At 37.8% G+C, this 21,324-nt stretch overlaps 1 protein-coding gene across 1 annotated transcript in view; it reads left to right on the plus strand.

The window, feature by feature from the left end:
* LOC134527915 (protein PALS1) overlaps positions 1-21,324 on the plus strand; it is a 310,393-nt gene that overhangs the window by 139,628 nt on the left and 149,441 nt on the right. Inside the window, exon 4 of the mRNA XM_063360947.1 lies at positions 15,260-15,502. Coding sequence (XP_063217017.1) covers positions 15,260-15,502 — 243 coding nt within the window. The remainder of the gene's footprint in view (positions 1-15,259; positions 15,503-21,324) is intronic.

Consider the following 21,324-nt stretch of genomic DNA (forward strand, 5'->3'; position numbering starts at 1 on the left):
GCGCCGCGGCACAGAGGGCAGTGGGACATCACTGTAAAAAGTCTCTCCAAATCATTTACAGTTAATGTATGGATATAATCTTAGAATTTACCGGGGAAAAAAAAAAAAAATTTTTTTTCGGCGTGGCCGGGAGTAGAACCCACGATCGCTGAAGTCACAGAAGCCGCGCGCCTCAGACCGCTCGGCTAACGAACGTAATGAAATTGGTGGGACATTTTACAGTGATGAGCCACTCACTCTTAGTCGCAAGAGTTACAGACGGACAGACAAACAAACATACAGGTGAAGCTAATATAAAGCATGTAACATGTAAAAAGAAGGAGTGAAATGAAATCTACAATTTAATTGATAAATTTACTTTTATTTGCACTCATTAATTCAAATATGTTTATTACTTTAACGAAGAGATTATTTTAACGATAAATTTTATACATGTTTGCTATTTAACTTCTTCCAATCTGTGTTATTCTTTTAAGGATAGGACGATGATAGGAAAGTAGGAAACGAATGGGAGTGTTTCAAGTTTAAAGTGCCCGGATAAAGTCAAATCGATGGTTGTTCCAATCGAGTGGAAGGGAGATAGATGCGGCACAAGCGTACAATGAGCGTAACGGAACACAGCGTAACGGGACAACGTGCGTAACGGGACACTTTTTCATGCGTGCAGCCGGCGTTCATCGATTCATTAGACGTTATCACGTCAAAAATAAACAAAGGAACATTAAATGTATGTGGGAAACTATGTGGTTCAAGAATGGGAATGCAACCTGTGTTAAGTCTCTCGCTGCACTGTGACGACATCCTCGCAGGTTACGAGTTCTGTGGCCCGCTTTCGCTACCAGTAAGCATTTCTGGTGCAATCGGGGATCTTGGAACACGTGTTCTGTAACCCACAGATGGTGCTGGTGAACGCACTGTTGTGGTAAACGAGGAAGAATGAGCGTTACCCCAAAAAATTCGCCCGTCGGGTGTCGGAGCCGCGCGCTCACGATGACCACGTGACAGGTCCCACTGCCCTCTGTGCCGCGGCGCGGAACTACGACACGTCACTCGTTCTGACTCCCCCCCCCCCCTCCCAACACCGACGCCGGCGGGAATCGAACTCAAGACCCACGGTTCATCAGCAGGGAAGTCGTAGCCCCCAAACGAGCGGGGACTTGATCAATTGTTGACTGTAACTATCCCTGCAACATGGACGTTTAGCATCGCACAACACGAGCCGGGCAGTAAGGGTTTACCATCTATTTGGGAACCCACTTCCCTGAGGACGGTGTTGTATTCCATGGCAGGAACGGGCCTTATCCCATAGATAAAACAAACGAATTAAAAACGAGCATCTTTTACTTTTGAACGAGCAATTTCTGTTTTTTTTTATCACTAAACATACACGTGCTTCCACTGAGATGTACACAGATTTGTGAAGGAGTGTTAGAATAAACGAGAATACCCTTTTTTTTTCTCGGTAGTTCAGTGGAAATTTTAAACTCGTATCCTGATGTCTCCCAACGGTGCAGAAAATCCCACTTTTTCCATTTACTTTTTCAAGTATGTGCAGAAATAACATGGCCTGTCTTAAACTTGCAATCATAAATTCAAAGATAAAGTAGCATAAAAATAGATTTTTTTTTTCCACTAGCAATTTTAATTTGAAATACAACTCTTTTTTGCCGTGCTATTAACTTCGTAAATCGTCAAGCTTATGGTGACGAGGTAATATTTCACAATATAGCACAACATATATTTAATCTAAAGTTGAGTTGCATCGTCATGTTTCGGCACAAGCGTGTATCCTTCCACAAGATACTGATGCACATTGGTCAAGGCAACGAGACACGTGGGCTTACACAGTTAGCACAGATGTCGGTGACTAGGAGTGGCTCCTGCGGCTTATTGACTCACATATTTCATTCCAAAGAACAATTCATTGACTAGCAGCCATCTGTGACATTTGTAATCATAAGATAAATTATGCGTGATTTGTGATTATTAAAATATGCTATTCCTTATTTAAAACTCGATTAAATAAGAATTAAAGCAAAATTAAAATGTTATCCTTTTTTTGCCAGCTATTCCGTGAATGAAATTCGTGGACCAAGTAGTTAGGACCTTGCTGATATTATTTAATAAAACGGCTGAAGAAGGCACATGGGCGTCAATAATTAAGTTACGAATAATATCACTGGTCCTGTACCTATAATTCACTGACGATAGAGCAGTTGCATTACAATTATAACTGTGTATAAACAGCGCGAGTCGAAATTCGTCCGACGAATTTCGGTTACAGGTTCATTACATAGAAATACTATGAAAACAAATGACGTGTTGTTACTGTGGGAAGCAACAAAGCAGCTTTAAGGGCAATCCCAGCGCGACCATCATATGCCCAGTACGACGCAGTATTTCCCTTGTGCTACGTGCGAATGTAGTGAGTGATCACCTTTGCTGTTAGTGTGAAACAGTGTTCAATACAGACCCTTGGGTAGACTAACTATTAGAAGGTTTTAAGATACGCCAGCGTACTAAATACAATTTTGGGTCTGCTGTGGGCTTCGAGGTAATATTCATAACACGCGCTGTCTCTTGAAAAATGTAAATACGATTAAGTGTTAAACTTTTAATCATATTTTTCGTGCAAAAATATAATGAGAATACGTTGAGCGGTTAACTGCCAAAACTGATCTTAATTTGAACACACTAGAGCACAACTCCGCATCCTGTAGGTGGTATCCATAAGCATCAGGGAATAATCTGTAAACTGTACAGTGCTGAATAACTCCATAAAATATAGTAGAATTGAGAGCGGGTAAGTAGTTTGATAAAATGAATGTAAAATATAAAAAAAAATATCAGGAAACGTAGGAATTTCTCTAAAAAATATATTTTTTTTTACAGATTTGCATGTCAAAAATTAGTTTAATAAATAATACTTGGCATACCCTTCAGTAAGTTTTGACTAAGACACATCCAGAAATAGTCAACCCAACCATCTCCTCCCAGCTAACAAAGCATTTATTTCTAGCCACGTCGAGAACAAAAATTGTTCTCCGGGAGAAGACTTTTTGATGGGAGGGGGACGAAGGGGGAGGGAGGGAGGGAGAGGGAAATAGAGAGAGAGAGAGAGAGACCTCCGACCTGGCAGACCTGCTACAAGGCCAGAGGTACACAAGGAGAGTAGTGGACGAAACGACTGAAGATTCTCCACCCACATTCCAGGACAGGTAAAGAAAAAAAAAAATATTGCAACCACTCCGGCTACATTTTAGAGGGAGGTGGGGGTATGGGGGTTTAAAAGGTGCTGTGTACCTGTTTCGCCAGTCTAAACTGCTCTTCGCTTCTCTCTTTCTCTGGCCACTTTTGGCATTTATGCCCAGTGAACTCGAGATAGTCCCTCGGCCATCGATTTGATGCATGTGCAGTTCACCTATACCGTGCTCGGTTACATTTAAAAAAATCCCTTAGTCATTCCAATATCCTGTAGGGTTAGGTTCGCTTACAACTGCTGAGCTTAGACAAAATAGATGAGGTAGAACCTTCAAAATACTGCAAACCATATCATATGAACTATATTTAAGACACAGTGTTCTTCCCAGCACCTTCTGGGGCCACCAGAAAGAATACTTTGTGTCATGTATCAACTAGCTGCACACTCGCAATTACCAAGTCAAACATGAGAACGTATAACAGCGGTGAACTATAGCGAACATATTTGGCTCTCGCATTGGCTGTTTTCGATTTCGTTGCAACTAGCCTTTGTTCACGCACCTTTGATACCTCCATGAATAATGACCCTTTGTGCGTGATGTTTTACTACTTCTTTGATTGGTTAAAACCTTAAACACTGTGTAGGTACTCCCAGGCGAATCATAGACGCTGTATAGAGCTCTATATACATCAACGACGTTTTTGTTGGCCCGCTCGGGTGCAGAGCAATCTTCCTGTAGTGATTTGTAGCGACTCATGCAGTAGATTTGGAGAGACTTTACCATTTCTTTGTGACGTTGCAACTCCAAATAGTTATCTCAGATGGTAATAGGTAGTGTCGGTAACTCATTTCCCTATGATAATTATACATAAATATAGTTTAAAAAACTAAAAAAAACCATGCTTTTAAAGAATATCAAACTAAAAAGTTAAAAATAAATATAGTTTAAAAAACTAAAGAAACATGCTTTTAAAGATTATCAAACTAAAAAGTTAAAAATAATTTTAAAATTTAATTTATGACAATAGTTTAGTATATAAGCAATACTAGTATAAATGAGAAAAAAGCATGGGGCGCTTAATATACAAAAAATATGGCACAATGCGCCTCAAGCTTTTTTCTCATTTATACTAGTATTGCTTATATACTATTGTCATAAATTAAATTTTAAAATTATTTTTAACTTTTTAGTTTGATAATCTTTAAAAGCATGTTTCTTTAGTTTTTTAAACTATATTTATTATCCATACAAAATAGTGATAATTCAATAAAAATGATTCAATTTTATTCATAAAAGTATGCAATAATTTCATCAATGTTTTGTTATGACGTTGTCACGTTAAACTATCGTCCGTAAACCGACTTTACAGACAGCCAATTTTTTTTTATTAAAAATAATCTAAACTTCGAAAACACAGATGTGCGCACTTGTGGGAACAATACAACTTATCGGAATGAGTATTTTTTTAAAAAATGTTACGATGTGAGTTACTATCATTGTGCTAAAGTTCGTAAAAAAAAATATTTATTTATTCAATCTATTGGTGGGGAAGTAAAGGCGGCTCGCCTTTCCTACACTTAACCACATTAAATATTTACAAAGATAGAAGATAAACATACAACTAATTCGTATTTGACTCGAAATTGGCATACACTTGCTGAAATGTAATTAAAAGTTAAGAGTCATCTATTGCCAATATGGTATTACATGAATACCATTCTCCCACATATTCACGTACTCATTCTTACAGCAGGTAAGCCACGAAGTGGTCATGCAGAGTAGGTGTTCCAGAGATGTTGCTTCAGCCTGTGTTTGAAGGTAGCCAAGTTACTAGATTGCCGTAAATAGTATTCGCGGGTTGGTATCAAATTTAACACACTATCATAAGTAAAAGACTTATTCAAAAATGTTTTTTTTGACGTAAATACGTATTTAAAATTTCTTCCATAGTGGGAGGCAATTAAACAATCGAATTATAACAAAATCGGGGGATGCAGTTTGGTGTTGCAGCTACATAACTATCATCTCCATCCAAAATTTAATTACACCACTGGATAGCTAAAGGATAAAAGAATTCCTTAAGCTAAGTGAGTACTGTGACGCATCGTGCGCAGTGGAAGGGGAAGCGCCGCCATTTTGAGGTCATTTTGCTGCGTTTCGAGATTTCCATGTAGCATAACTTTCGACTCGTAGAAACTACGACGTTCATTTGAGTTTCAATCGTCAGCTCTTGTCAAAATAATAAAACATTAGTGTAAAATAGTCACAGTGAATATATATGATGTTAAAATTAAAAAAAAATACCGTATTTTATATTTTGTATATACAGTTATTACCTGTTACGTACAAGTATTCACGTACAACGCACGGCCGTGTCCATGACACATGCACGGCTTCTTGTTGCAAAAAGTAGGAATGTGAAGATGTGACATGCCGCGCGCAGACACGACTGCGGTACAGATGTGTGTGGATGCCTGTGTGGAGGGACTGCAGCCGGACAGGCGGGGCGGGTCGGCGACACAAGAGTCTAGCGACAGCAATGCTACCGTCCTGCAACTGGCTGCAAATGCCGATCCTATCCGAAGTTGGCCGATCGGGAGCGCCTACCCCCTGGATGTTTGATTTCCAAGTATCTTTAATGTAACTATCCTAACCAAATCAACCGTCCACAAAGTTTTAAAGTATTTATAATGTAGCTAACCTAACCTAATTGACCATTAGTTATCATGTCCTTATCTGAAAATTACAATTTAATTAATAAATTTACTTTTATTTGCATTCTTTATTCAAATATATTTATTACTTTTGAAATTATACGTGCTCGTATTTATTTTTACAGGTACAAAAAAAAATTCGCACCTGCCGGGATTCGAACCGGCAACTTTACGTTTAGATCAAATTCAAATTCAAAAGCTTTTTATTGCGATGTTTGCATACATTGATATTTACATAGGTATACATAGTGGAACGCCAGCACATTGTGCTCTTTTTCCATAGTTTATAGACATTATACAACACTTCTTATATACATTTACATTTATTTAATAGTTGTTTTTAGGAGGAAAAGTTTAAAAAAACCTCCGTAATGTTAACGCCGCTAAGCGCTCAGCCACGAGGCCATTCTTGACAAATAGAAGTTTCAGATGACATATATGATCGTGCCGCCGGCCCCGGAACAAGCCAGTTGCCAGTTGCCAGTTGCAGGAAGGTAGCATTGCTGTCGCTAGACTCTTCTGTCGGCGAGGCTTGTGCCAGTCGCCCGGCTGGGTGGAGGCCCGAGAGGAATGCGCGCTCCGGTGATAAGGCGGGCCCGCGGCAGGTATGCGCCGCCCCCCCCCCCCCCCCTCAGGGCCATGCTGGGCGGAAGAAAGGGTTCCCTCAGCCCCGCTGCCTACCTGGGTACTGCGGCCCCCCCAGTGCCACACCGCGCGCATCAGTAGTTCCCTTTTTCGCGTGGTCTGCTCGCTCTCTTCGGTTTGATCATAGCCACCAAGCATATTAGCATCATCATTGGTTTATTATTCGTTAATACGTCTTTGTAAGTGGTACGCCTTCCCGTACACATTAATCATATATATATATATTTTTTTAAAATAAACTTTCTTTTCATTAACTTGCTAGCCGCGTCCAAGGCGAATATATCACCGACGCGACGTCTCGGTTGACATTGCGGTCTCCATCGTCAGGGTAGAGTTACCTACTTGACGTACGTGCAATGGTGACCGAAAACGTCGGTGACACCTATATTCATTCGCCTCGGACGCGGCTACGACCCAGAAGACAAACTACTTCAGACAATGGCCGCAAAAGCTTGCGATATTTATTTATTTTCATTAGTTCAAAACAAACACTTTTGACGTTACGAAATACACTTGGCGATAGAATAGGCGATTCGCTGCAAACCAAACGTAAGCGCTAGTTGAGTGTTATTGAAATCATAGTTTAGTATTACAAACTTTAACCAAAAACCAATTTCCATTTAACTTTATTAAACCACAGCCTTATACCTAGTGCAATTAGATTCAAGGTAAAAATCACACTTTGCCAGTTCAAGCCAACCGCACACAAACTCATGCATTAGATAAACAGCTAAGTGACCATGCTGAGTTGATGTTCCAGAGATGCTTCTTCAGCCTGTGCTTGAAGGAAAATATGTTGTTTTAGATTTCCCTTTTGGACTAAGTACAGTTGCTGTCAAGATCAATCGATGCATGGATCTTCAACCAAAAAAAAAGATATTTAGTTCATATTTCAGCGTGTAAGCTACGAATTGCAAACGTTTATCGGATCGAAACTCCGCCAGTTAATTCGTGTGAGAGTGTATAACCACAACAATACGCGGAACGCGTCCGCCATTAGCTGACCGTGAATGTTTAAACCGCGTGGCCGGTGCTTGCACTGTATCGCCATTGGTCCAGAAAGTGGCGCGCCCGCGGTCTGGTGGATATCCATCCAATGACATCAGCGCACGACTGGCAAACATCGTGAAATCAGACTAAAAGCTTAATGCTTAAATTTTTATTTGTCAATACAGGGAGTCCATTAAAATTATTTGCCAGTTTCATTTGCTTATTTAGACTACTTACAGCAAATCATACATCAAATTGAAAATTAAAAAATTTCAATATGTGCACCTTTAGTTATACAGCACGCATCCAACCGAAGTCAAATTCTTCTCACACTTTGGATAAAACGTTCGGAGTAATGGAAGCAATAGTCTCTTCAATTCTGTCTCAACTCTGGAAAATCATTAGATTGCGGCGGAACGTAGACACGATTTTTTTATAAAAGCCCCAAAGGAAAAAAAATCGCACGGCGTTGTGTCAGGTGAACGTGGAGGCCAGCGAAAAAGAGCTCTATCGTCAGTTACGACCAATCCTGCGGTCAGGGACTTCGACGTTCAACCACTCTCGTACAAAGAGATTCAAATGGGGAACGCACTTTGAACTGAAATTACAGATTCGCTCTTAGCAAATTGCAAACACACAAAAAAAAATTACGCTCAGGAGTCGCCAGTTTGCGTAGGTGGCGCTGCAAGCGAGAAACCAATAAAGCAGTAATCGCGCAAGCGCTTACATAAATCTATGACTTATTATTTTATTATGTTCTTTGAACTAGCTCTCTTCACCTCTTTTACAGTTGATAATATTAAAATTAATAACTTGGACATTATTTTATGGACATACTTTATTATAGGTTCAGTGATATAAATTATATATTGTTACTATTTTGAAATTGAGTGACTTGAGAATAAACATTTTTAAGTGCCAGTGACTTGTGATTGGACATATATTAGAACAATTATTTATTATTAATGTAAATATTAGTAATCAATAAAACAGTAATAAAACTTAATTGGGCTATCCCTTACGAACCCAGTTCTCCCCACATTATATAGGTCGTAACAATAGTTATATAACCTTGTATTACACTGTCGCTTTAACTTGAAACGTTAAAATGAAAATCACTAAATAATGCCTTACTTTGTTACCAATATTACGTTGAACGAAAATAATAATAGATATTCTACTGTCGGGATCACGTTAGATCTCTATAAACGTATCAGAATCGTTGTATTAATACAATATTTAGTTCCTAGAGGCACAATGTTGTACTCCAGAAGCGACAGTAAGTAAGTAGTGAGCCGCTGGAAGCTCCTTGCTTTTCCATGCAGCGACAGGATGTCTGGCAATTATTACAATATTTAAATGCAAACGGTACAAAGCAGCACTTTGTCAGTAACAAAACAGATTGTTAACAGGTTAAGTCTACTTTAACTGCCGTAACGATGGTAGCTACATTTATAGCTGTTTAAAAGACAACAAAACAGTAGTTTCTTGAATATTTTAACTGGATGAGCAAAGCAACACTTAAGGGAACTCTTAAAAGGCCAAAAAAAATATATAATTAGAACATAATTAAACTGTAAGAGGCCAAATGTTACAGCGAAGTGGCAACAAAACACTCTGTCTTGTTTATGCTTGCTGCGGTGTACTGCTGGTAGCTCCTCGTGGCTCTGAGATTGCAAATGATCAATATTATTATCATTATTATTATTATTATCATCGACTGTTAATGATACACACCACTGTTGTATATAATTTAATATCAAACAGAATATATGGCTATGCATACTGTAATCCAGTTGTTGGAAGAAGTCTATAAATCAGTAATGATAACTGTTTGTTGCTAAGATAACTTTCTTACAGCTTAGCTAAATCACTATTATTGTGTATAGATCAAACCACACAGTGACAGTACTGTTGCTATTACCCCAGACTTTAAACAATATTTGCATGGCACCAACAACCCGGTAGCTACCTCGGTATTTACCGTGTGTATGGAATTTAGGTACTAAAGTTTGGTTCCTACCAGTATACCTACGTTTTTAACAGCGTACAAAATGGCATGATATGTTTCTTTGCATGAATTTAATTACTTTCGAAACCATGGAAAAATTTTCAGTTACCCAGTATGCATAAAAGTTGCTTTCTACTGGGTACAATGAATATCTATGAGCTGTGTGGATGTACTGGTGTGTTATAAACAGGAATTTATAAACCAAATAAATACATAAAAATACACTCAGAGAGACAAAGAATTTGCAGATTTGTTCGTCAGTAAAATAGGCTTAAAACACATATACTTGTGATGCGTAACCCATAGTTGTTTTGTTACTTACCCTGAGCCATTATAAAAAGAGGAATATTTAAATGGCCAAATAATTTGCAAACCGACCGCACAACAAACAACAAACCCGAACATCTGCTATTGGCTCACAGGTTACGCCAATCTGTAAGACTCTTGAGTCAACGATAAACCCCCAACTAAATTATTAACCAATCATAGGCAACCCAGTTGAGATGTCTCTCAAGCTCAACAGCAGACAAGCAGGTTTCCTTTTATTTCGATAAACATTACAATGATACTTAGTTTGTACTGGACAGCTGAGTTTAGCCTGGTCAGAAAGTCACATACTGCGTCCGAGTGTAACATTCCCGAGCGAATTGTAAAGAAAGTTGAGTCCGCAAACTGTATTTGGCATATCATCCTCTTCGCAAAATCCCCTCGCCTTAAAATATGCGTAGAGCTAGTGGAATCTGACAGAGGTAGTACGTACGGTGTGGATGGTGACGTCATTGGATAGGTAGTTACGTTCACGAACCGTGTATCGATAGGTAACTACTTGTGCTGACAAATAAATTAAGTAAAAATAATTCTATTTTTCATAACTACCTCACGTAATACTAAGTTAAAAGGCGAGATACCTCAGAATGTGTCTACGTGAACCTAAGTAACGCCGATATTCAAAAGTAGTCCTGCTAGAACAAACATTACCGCGAAGAGGACTCATGACTGACGAGAGCTGGCAGAGGTGGCGTATTGCGTGTTGCGTGTTGCGTGGTTGTCTGTCTCCAGTGTCGCCAGCCATAGCACGCACAATTTGGGTACGTTCACCTCTAAAGTTTGGAGCCTTTCGGGTACAAGAAGTTCTCAGTTGGAGTGTCATTCAGGTACATACACAAATAAAAAAGTATGAAATAAAAATATTGCTGTCGTCTTCTATGCAAAAATCAAATACACTGATCTCTTAAATCTCATAAAATTAATTTTATAGTTTAAATGCAATTTTGGCTCTACTGCCAAAGCGCGTGCGTAGAATATTTAATTGTGTTGTGGGGGTGTTGAGCGAAGTGGGGAAAGGAGAGAATAATGTAAACGTTGAATACTACTATTTCAGCCACATGTGAAAAATAGTATTTTTAGGTTAAAGGTTGGTGTAAAATTAGTGCAAATATTAACTGTAATATAAATGTGGCGATTTAAATTTGTGTTGTGCTTGAATAGTGTGCCCGGATTGTTCTCATTCAGAGATATCCTTGATCTTAACGTCACCATCCTACTGTTTACTTGATACCAGCTGCAACTTGATCCTGCGGTTCTCCGGAGATCCGGAGGAATGTAGCGTTCCCGAGGACGTTTTAAAAAATGCAGAAATGTTTAATGTAAGTATGGCGGTACGGTTAGGGTAAAGACTGCTTTCCACTCTAATTGGTTTTCAATTTCAAATGAATGTTCAATATTTTTTGACGAATATTTTTTTTTCCTTTTCTCGTAAATTCGGTTACATTTGCGTACCCAAGTGGATGTTCTCGGGTATAGTAATTCGGGTACGTTTGGCAACACTGTCTTTCTCTCGCCGGCACCCAAGCGCTGCCGCCGGGCGCTCCAGGGACAGACGCGACGAGCGCGCGGTGTTTGTCCGCCGCGACACCGCCTTATCTGCACCTGCTCTCCCGCACGTTCGCCGGGAGAACACTCCCCTCCCCCTCCCCCGAAATAGCTCGCCCGCGATTACGTCCCGTCGCCCAGGGTTCATTGGCCAAGCTGTGCACTCTGTCCGGGATGAGGCCCTCCGACAGGTGCTTCCCTCGCACTTCGACACCGAAACAATTGTGAACATTATACAGGATAAATAGGGGCAGGTATTTTTCGCGAAAAGATCTGAACGCCAATTAGACTGCAACAAATTATACCCGCAACTGTGGTTTCTTCCTTGTGATTGGCGTCCGTCTGCGAGAGAAGTCGTTGCCTTATTTGACCGAGCCATTCAGGACGCTTTTGCTTCCGTACTGAATTATTGTGATTGGTGTTGTAACAATCGACATGTAACTGAAAGAAAATCACCCAATAACGGAACACAGACAATGCTACAGTGTTTTAACTTTCAGCTAGTCTCTAAATCTTTTCGCGAAATCTGCATGCAATGGATAAATAAAGACCAGAATTAATTACAGGCTAAAATTCAAATGCACGTAACTTCAAGCTACGTTTGCAATTGGGTCGCTGTTCATCTGGATGACTCTATGGGTCAGTGAGTAACCACCCAGTCGAAGAAATATCGAATCACAGGCAAACAAACTGAGACGACTGACATTCGTTGCCCGTGCAGAGAGGACTGTGTAGTCTATCCTGAAGGCCATCGAACCCGCGAATTTTTCCTGTCCCTAAGGATAAATCTGAATTTGACCGACAAACTTCAGCAGCAGGTTCAGCACGACAAGATTAGTGGAAAACATCTTTACAACCTGTGGCTAGGGACCGGAAAAATTCGCAGATTCAATGACCTCTAGGATAGCCTCCATTATCCTCTGCATTTCTCAAGTAAACACGCGTGTTCATTGGGTACTAAATTGTGAGACGTCTCCACTGGGTAGCTTGTGATTCGACGCTTCTTTGGTCGATAGTCTCTCATTGGCCCAGAGAGCTCCAGTTAAACTGCGAGCCAATAGCAGAACCAGCAGAATTGTACACATGTTTGAATTTCAGCCTATCACGAATTGAATCCGAGAATTTTTCCGTTCTCTACCTATGGCTTAAAGTGCTTCCCCAGACTGGTATACGTCTTTGAAGTTGGAACTGAACAACATTTTTATTGAGAAAGTATTTTAAGATCGTATGGATTGTGTTTAATTGAATGAAGTTCCACAACCACAGCGAATCTTGTCACTATATAACAATTATTTCATTGAAATATTTGGTGGTAGCACGTCATCACAAAACTATGTGGGAAACAAAGGTGTTGCCCCAATTATCTCAGTGAATTATTTTTATTCGGCGACAGTGTAGGGAGCGTGCAACCACGCGACCACTGCAACTGCGCATGGACTTATGGCTTTCCGGTATTCGGCATCGAACCCACAGCCCTCGCCACGCGAGGATCCTTAAATAAATGTATTAGGACGAAAGTCCTTGTTAATAACACAGTTACTTGACTTAAGGAATAGTTATAGCGTATAGTCAAAGCTATGACTGATAACTTAAAACCAAAAAAATTACAGCACAATAATCTGTACTAACCACATCAAAAAAAAAATAAATAAAAAAAAAGATAATAATTTTGTATTCGATCGTTATATTAGAGTTTGCTTTGACAAATGTTATTTTGCAGCCGTATAGGTAACATTAAAAAAAAAACAAATTACAACATTTGTAATACAACAAAATAAATTCTAGGTATAAGTTTCATATTTAAGTATATTTTTACAGCACCTATGTTTGTTATTCTGATTTATACAATATATGCTAAATTATTCTTTATTTCGTTGAAAGAACTGTTTTTTTTTGTCACATTTGAATGTGCCGACGTCCTGGACTTATATTGTAAGCCGAAGCACGGTGCTTTGGATCCAGATCAAGGGTAAGGCTTGAACACATACGAGACAGTATGTGTGGGCGTTTGTAGTTGTTAACTTTATGTTTATTTAAGTTTGAAAGCAGGGTTTCTTTTAACTGCTGTCTGTTGGCATTCCCTGCCACCCATTTAATTCATGCCCTTAAATCAGTAATGATAACTGTATGTTGGTAGCTTAGAAATTGCAGTGTTATTGTGCAAAGATCAAAAACACAGTGACAGTACTGTTGCCATTACTACCGACCTTCAACAATATTTGCATGGCTCCAACAACCCGGTAGCTACCTCGGTATCAACAGTGTGTATGGTATTTAGGTAACAAAGATTGATTTCTACCAATGACTTCTAAAGCATGGGTGGTTTTCGAATTCTGTATCTGAAGTAGTCCTCGATACTGTGATAAGGAATAGTTTAAAAACTATCCCGGCCTAAATGCAGTGTATGGAATAATATAATGTTACTAAGATAACACACAACATTGCAAACTTAGTTTGTAATAACACAATAGTGTATACACATGGATAATTATCATTGGTAAGTTAAGAAAAGTGTTGCTTTTTTCACTCTATGTTGATATCTTGGGAAATAATTCACTTTGATTCACGCTAGCATAGACTACAGGGAGTAAAGTTTTATCGAAGAAAAAATTTACCAACGCCAAAATAACCATATTTAAAAAGAATAATTTGAATCTTGTGTTGGATAAGTCCCCTCTGTTTTGGGTTTTTACTTATATTTATTTACTTATTATTAGGATTAAGTTAAAAATACTAGCCATATTTCAAACACTGAAAATTTTGCCACAGTTTTGAAATTGATCATTTTTTTTAGTTAAAATTGATATAATTCTAATAATAATTAATAGAAAGTTCTTAATTAATTAGTTATTAATTTTTTGTATTGGTAGCGAAGTTAGCCGATTTGAAATTTCTTCAACTTAACCACATTATTAAACTCACTACCCAAACATTAAGAAATTACAATAAATAACTTATCATACAAATATCTTATAAGATGAAAATCAAAGTCAGGTGCAAATAAAGATTTAAAAACAAGAAATAATAATACAAAATCCAACTCAAAATTTAGTATAATTACTTAATTTTACATTACATGTTTTTTAAAATCTCTTATGAGGATATCTTCATCCCACTAAATATGTTAAAACTCTAAATTCGTTTTAAAAATAGGCTACTGTAGTTAATTTGATATCTGTAGAGTTGTTTATGTTCTTTAAGTTATAAAAATAACCTATGCTGGAATTGATCAGTTCTTCTGTCACAGACTTTGTTAAACTGTTAAGTTTTTCGTTTTTTGTTTCAGACTTTAGGAAGAAAAATTAAGACATTTAAAGAACTTAAATTGTACGCATGCATTGCTCAGTTGGATAAACAATGAAACAACATTATATAGCGAGTGTTCATGATTCGATTTGTCAAACAATTAGGTGATAGTGAATATTTGCCTAGTTTATTTATTTTTATTATTTTTTCATTTATTTATTTGTGTTCCATTGAGCCTTCTTTTGGTAAAAACCATAAGGAACATGTCATTTACATATTTACAGTTATATATATATATATATATATATATATATATATATATATATATACATACAGTTTTACATACACAGTTTTAAATACACATACATATTAGTTTTACATGCGTATACCTTTGAAGTAAATAAAAAAAAATTACAAATAGTAAATAACATTTAGAAAAAAAAAGTAGAGATAAAACTTGCAACTAAACGTAAATTATTATAATCGTATGGGGAAAAAAAGTGTTTGCGATCATGATGAAAGTGGGGCGCTGACACAAAGGGGTGACTGCGGCAGTGACGGCACGTGGTTGTCCGCAGAGCCAGCCCCAGCCGGTGAACGGGTCGACGGCGAAGCCTGTGCCGCCCCCGCGGGACCACCTGCGCATCGAGAGGGACGGCCGGCTGGTGAACAGGGCGCCGGCGCCGCAGGTGCCCGCGAGGACAGTGCCGCCCCCCGTGCCCGCAGCCCCCGCCGCCCCCAACCACGTGCCGCCGCCCGGCACGCCCGAGCCCAGCCGCGAGCCCACCAAGGAGCAGCTCGACAGCATCCGCAAGTTCCAGGTCTGTTTCCCTGCTGCGTCCGCCAACTCAAACTTTTCTGCCGTCCGCCTGGCTACTAACTTCTTCCGAGGTGCCGACTGTCAAATCCCCCCCTCTCTGGCTGGCATCTCTCCTGTTACCATACCCTCCCTAGCTGCCGAATATTATAGCTACCACCTCTCACTGGCTGTCATCTCTCCAGCTACCACCTACATCCTGTCTGCCACCTCTACGGTTACCAGCTCCTCCATTGTTGCCTGCTCTACAGCTACCACCCCCTCATTGGCTGCCATCTCGCTGGTTACCACATCCACACTAACTACCATCTCTCCAGCTACCACCCCCTCACTGGCTGCCATATCTCTGGCTTCCACTTCCCGGTCTACTCTCTCTCTCTCTCTGTTTGCAATATCCATGGCAACCATCTTCCTAGTTTTCATCTTATTGGCTACTTACCCGGCAAATATTTTTAATGACTGTTGTGTACTTGGCTATTATCCCTCATTCGCTTTGCTTCTGGAAGATTAATTCTATTGTGATACATATATATTGTTTTGTAACCATTTACCCTTTGGCCCTTTCATTATTTGTCTTTTACATCGTCACTGTTTCTTCTTATTGCTGATATTTTTGTCTCTTAAAGCTTTTGACTTTTTTTCATTTATCTCCAAACTCATCAATTTCATAATTTCTTCTTCTGTTTCCGATAGAGCCTACTATAATCACAGCGAGTATGTTGCCTTAAGCCTTACAGTTGGACTAATTCCCTGTCAAAAGTAAAGATGATTGCAGTATTTCAAAGTTTGTATATGAACTCGCATAGGAGGCTTGTTGCACGCCTATCATAGCCAGCGTTGGATAGTGTTTTTACTTTTCACTGCTGGAATACCGGATGACTCATGATGTCAGTGCATGTCAACTTGTTATTTAATTTCCTGTCATCAGAATGACGATTAATATATCTTTCTGTGGTCAAATGCAAGGTTTTAACTATACTATACTATTAATTTGAGTTGCAGAAATGCAAAGTATCGTGTGTTAGATCTAGTTGTAGAGAAAAAATATTTTAAACTGGTTTGTTTAAGCTGTTGGACAAATAAATATTCACGTTAATGTTTGTAGGAAACTTAACTGAAATATAGGTGATGGTACCTTGTAACTTTTTATGTTTTTCTTATTGAGAATGTCGTGATTCTCACCACAGGATGCTCAACCCCGCTACGTGGGTTGAGCGAACACTAACATACATGTGAAGTAATGGTGAAGATATGGTTTTTAGTAGCACGAGGATGCACACCGGCTTAGGAAACCTAGCTTTGGTGATTATGGTTTTGTTCCAAACAACTTGTGTAGGTATTGACTTGATGCTACTCAATTTTCCTTTATTCGAGGATTTGGGATTGAACCAGCGACCGTAGTTACATAAGTGTGACGCGTCAGCGTTCACTTGCAGCAAAGAAATCGCGTTTGAATTATGCAGAAGATTTGCAACTACTTTGAACGGATTTAATACTGTGCGTTATGAAATTGTTTGTCATTAAACCCTTCTTATTCAACACTTAAGCTAATATTAAGTTAATAACATAAAATAAATTTTGAACAAAAGATTTTTAGTGTAACTCGTAATCGGTATAATAACTTCAAATGATGCAATATTTTTCATATTGGGGGAAGCTAAACTGATTTTTAAAATTTTTCCATTTGTCTGATTTTAGTTATTTACGAACATTATAAAGAATTTGTATCTCTATATTTATTGTATTAGTCGGGAAGTAAAATTGGGCAAAATAACACCAGTTATATAAAAAAAGTATACAGATCATGACATAAAAAAACTTGATATATATTTTTCATAAGTCGCTTCACAGTAACGACTGCAATAAGTTGTCTTAAAGGATTCCCTTAAAGTTTTGCACCACTGATTTTCCATCAGACTATACTTTCATCGGTTTGTGTAGGTAAGTTTTGTGTGATAATCTTAGCAATGTTTATTCTAATGCATTGTTAGAAATTACAATAAATTGACGGGATTTTTAACGATGTAAATTTAAGCTAAAATTTTTTAATTGTGTGTGTACCTTCCAGGGCCAAATCTGAAAGTGATAATTTTCCCATGTAGACACGAGAAGTAATTTATGTAATAATACTGAACGTCAGTAATGAATCATGTGTAAAGAAAAAAATTAAACTAACCGATATCACATGCAACTTCTTAGATTTAGAGAGAAAAAGTAAATTGTTGCATTCGGTTATTGTACAAAGTATGTAATTAATTTGAGATAAAAATTCAAACAAAGAAAACATTTACAGAACCAGTAGTACGTAATACCAAGCATCAATGCTTGTTTGTTGCGTTGTGTTATATTCGAGGTTATTCTTAGAGAATAAAATAAACGAATATGTAAATAATTACGGTGTTTATTTTTTTTTTCAAAAAATGTTTCTCTGCCAAAGTACTATATTCTTTAGAGCAGAGAACTTGAGGATTTATATATTGAAAAATAAAAGAAATAGATAGAGTATATTCAACGCACTAAGTGTTTCTTTGTCGTAAGCAAAGTTTGATAAGACTGATTTACCATGAAGTTGTTAAATTCTACTGTATTGGAAAGCCTCTATGAACTAAAAAATAATCAAAGACCAATAATTATAAATAAAATAAGAAAATATTTTCTAATATAAGAGATTTTATTTTTTATTTGAGCTAAACCATTAGCACTAAACTTTAATTCGTAACCACGGGTAGCATCTTAGCGATAAAAAAAAACTAGATTGACCTAAACGTTTCGCAGCATGAAGGCGAAAAGTAAACAGTCTTGCTCGGCCATACACGAAGAAAGAAAATGTACGACTTCTTTAAGATCCAATCCATTTATACTCGAATGAATATGGAACTCGAAACCGTTAATTAGACGTTCTTGTTATTTGACTAACCAAGCATCGAATTTGTTTGTCAGTGTCATATGAAAAAAAAATTCTTGGAGTAGTTTAAGTTCATTCACGCTTACCAGAATACTTTCCAGGGCAACTGTGGCAAACAACTGCTGGCTGTAACTTGGAATGCATACGCAATCATCTCAGGAAAAGAGGTTCCCTGACTAAAGTCTTATAAACAATACAGTGTTTTATACATATGGACCCAGAAGTTGGGTTTGGTCAGTTATTCATACATCAGGCGGAACGATACTACGTACTTCTCAAACAGGTATTACTAAAATTATACCAATAAATAAAATTAAAGTGTCTATAATTTTATTTTTATTACTATGCTAGCAAATAAGATAACGAAACGAATTTCAAAGATTAAAAAAATATGTCTGTCTGTAAAATTGTTTTTTAACTACTCCAGGATTAATGTAGTCTTTATTTTTTTAAGAACTCAAAGTTTCATATTTCTCTTTGTTTGGTATTCATTCTGTTTTAATTGTAATTTTAAATATTTAAATTTGAAAAATAGTGATTGACAAGTTTATAACATCCTATTCAATTACTTGAGTCATTGTGGATTTTAAACCTTTTGTTAAAAAAGTTATTTGAATGTCTTTTTTCTTTTTCTTTTTTTCGAAATAACCCGTGTGAATTATTCTCTTCACGCGAACGAAGTCGGAGATCGTTTGTTTTATAGTAAATACTTACCAGGTTTATCAACAAATAATAAAAATCGTCGGTTCCCAGCGTATAAAAACATCGAAGGTACACTACACTATCCATGGAGTGTCTTGTTTGAAAAAGAAATAGCAGTCTGCGGGCAATGAGAAACGTTTTCTTTTTGCGGCGGTGACGTAACCGCAAGCGGAGACGAACTGACAGGAGTTGTGAAGATAGTGTGTCCTCGACAGGTCCTGACGGCCGCTCTGTTCTTGTTGTTCTTGTTCTTTTGGATATCTTCACTTACACCAGCGCCTCCATAGGTCGTCACATTCGGACCATCCGCGAGAATACGCACTGGTCCTTCCTTCCAATGCCAGTAGCGATGTCCATCAGTATGTTATAACATCACGTTACCTACGTATTTCGTGTGTAACATGTCGCATTCCAGCTGACATTAGTTTATTTTGGCTTAAAAATTATATCTATGCAGATTTATTTCAGTTATAGTTATATAAAAATGAAATCATTACATGGGTTAATCAGAACTGGTTTTTACTAAATAACTGTAAACTAAATTTAAAATGTAATATTCTCATTGTAACCAGCCAAAACGCGTTGAAAGTGGAAAATGCCACTTTATAGAATGTTACAAATTTAACATTATTTATATTTGTAACCTTTTAGCTATAAGAATACTGGAAATGGTCCAAATACGTTCCATGAAACCTGCGATACGCTTTCTTTAGTTGATAGAGTTCATGGGAAAGAGAGAACAAAAAATTAAATACGTTTGAACGTATCGCAAACATCGAGGGCATAAGAGACGGATGAAGGATGTGCCGATGGGATAGGGCGGCGATGAAGGACATTAATAACGGAGAACAATAACCCTGAGAATAACATCGTCTTGCAGCAACGTGAGCTACGTTTTCCAGAAGTGGGATCTCCGTGAATCGAACTCAAATCGATATTTGGGAGGTGAGTGACCTGACCACTGTACATCCGTGGCCTCAATAAGAGTATTGTTACGAACGCGAGAGACTGTAATAAAACTTAATTGGGCTATCCCTTACGAACCCAGTTCTCCCCACATTATAAATCGTATCAGTATCATCGCAGCTTAGACTGTTTCCGATTACCGTCTTAGAGGCAAGCTCACACGATACCCATTTTCTCAGCAGTTTTCATACCTATTTTCTGTCAGTGCACCTGCTCTCGTGTAGGTAACATTTCAGCACCCTTCCATGGGGTCTGGCTCTGGGTATAAAGTTTTCATACTTGAAGTCTTGGCCAAAACCGTAATAGAACGTGTTTCCTTTTTACCACACTTTTATTAGATTGACCTATATGTTTGAATGAATGTACTACGTAATAAAATCTTTCCATTAAATTTTTACCCTCTTTTCAACGTCCGAATGTGTTGAAATTTTGCATACTTATAAAGAACCTCTGACAGTACGAGGGGTCAAACAAACCTAAATTCGAGCTATGTGTAATAACCATGCTTTTAGTTTATCCATGAAATCGGGGCATGATGGGATTTTTCCCCGGGCTCGATTGTGCACCTAAGAGGGGTGGGGTGGGGGAGGAGGTTAAATACCCAATATTTTGAAAATTTTAAAAATCAATTCTTTTTAGATTTGGAGTGTTTCCGATCCAAAATATATATAAAGATGGATAGATCATTTGTATATGTGTAACTACTTCAAACATATTACTAAACAAAACTGAATGAGGCATTGCAACGCATGCCGAGCATTAGCTATATAATGGAATCTTTTCTATATAAGTAATCTTTTATTTTTTCAGCTTTTATCTATAGTGCTTTATAGAGTCTAGATTACATACAGACCACCAATTTTTAGATATGTGAAGGTAAATAACTAAACACTGGCAGAACAACGTCTACTGGGTTTTGCCAGCGATATAAATTATTTTGCACACTTGACATTCAAACGAAGAAGACAATATTACTGTGTACATCTGATTTCGAAAAAGGTCCTCTTCACCCTGTGTTCAGCCCGGGCAACGCCGGGTACTGCAGCTAGTTAAAAATAAATAAATAAATACAATTTTTAATTAAGTATTTTGTCCAACCGCCGAATAATGCACCACAACTCTACAACTAAAAGTGTGGGGAGCTTGATATAATTTGTCTGAAATTTTCTATCACAATTTTTAGGATGTAGTCATTACGAAGATATATATATATAAAATTAATAACAATATGAACTTAAAAAAAATTAATAGAC

Source organism: Bacillus rossius, chromosome 1 (assembly GCF_032445375.1).
Source record: "Bacillus rossius redtenbacheri isolate Brsri chromosome 1, Brsri_v3, whole genome shotgun sequence".
In the NCBI taxonomy this organism is placed as follows: domain Eukaryota; kingdom Metazoa; phylum Arthropoda; class Insecta; order Phasmatodea; family Bacillidae; genus Bacillus; species Bacillus rossius.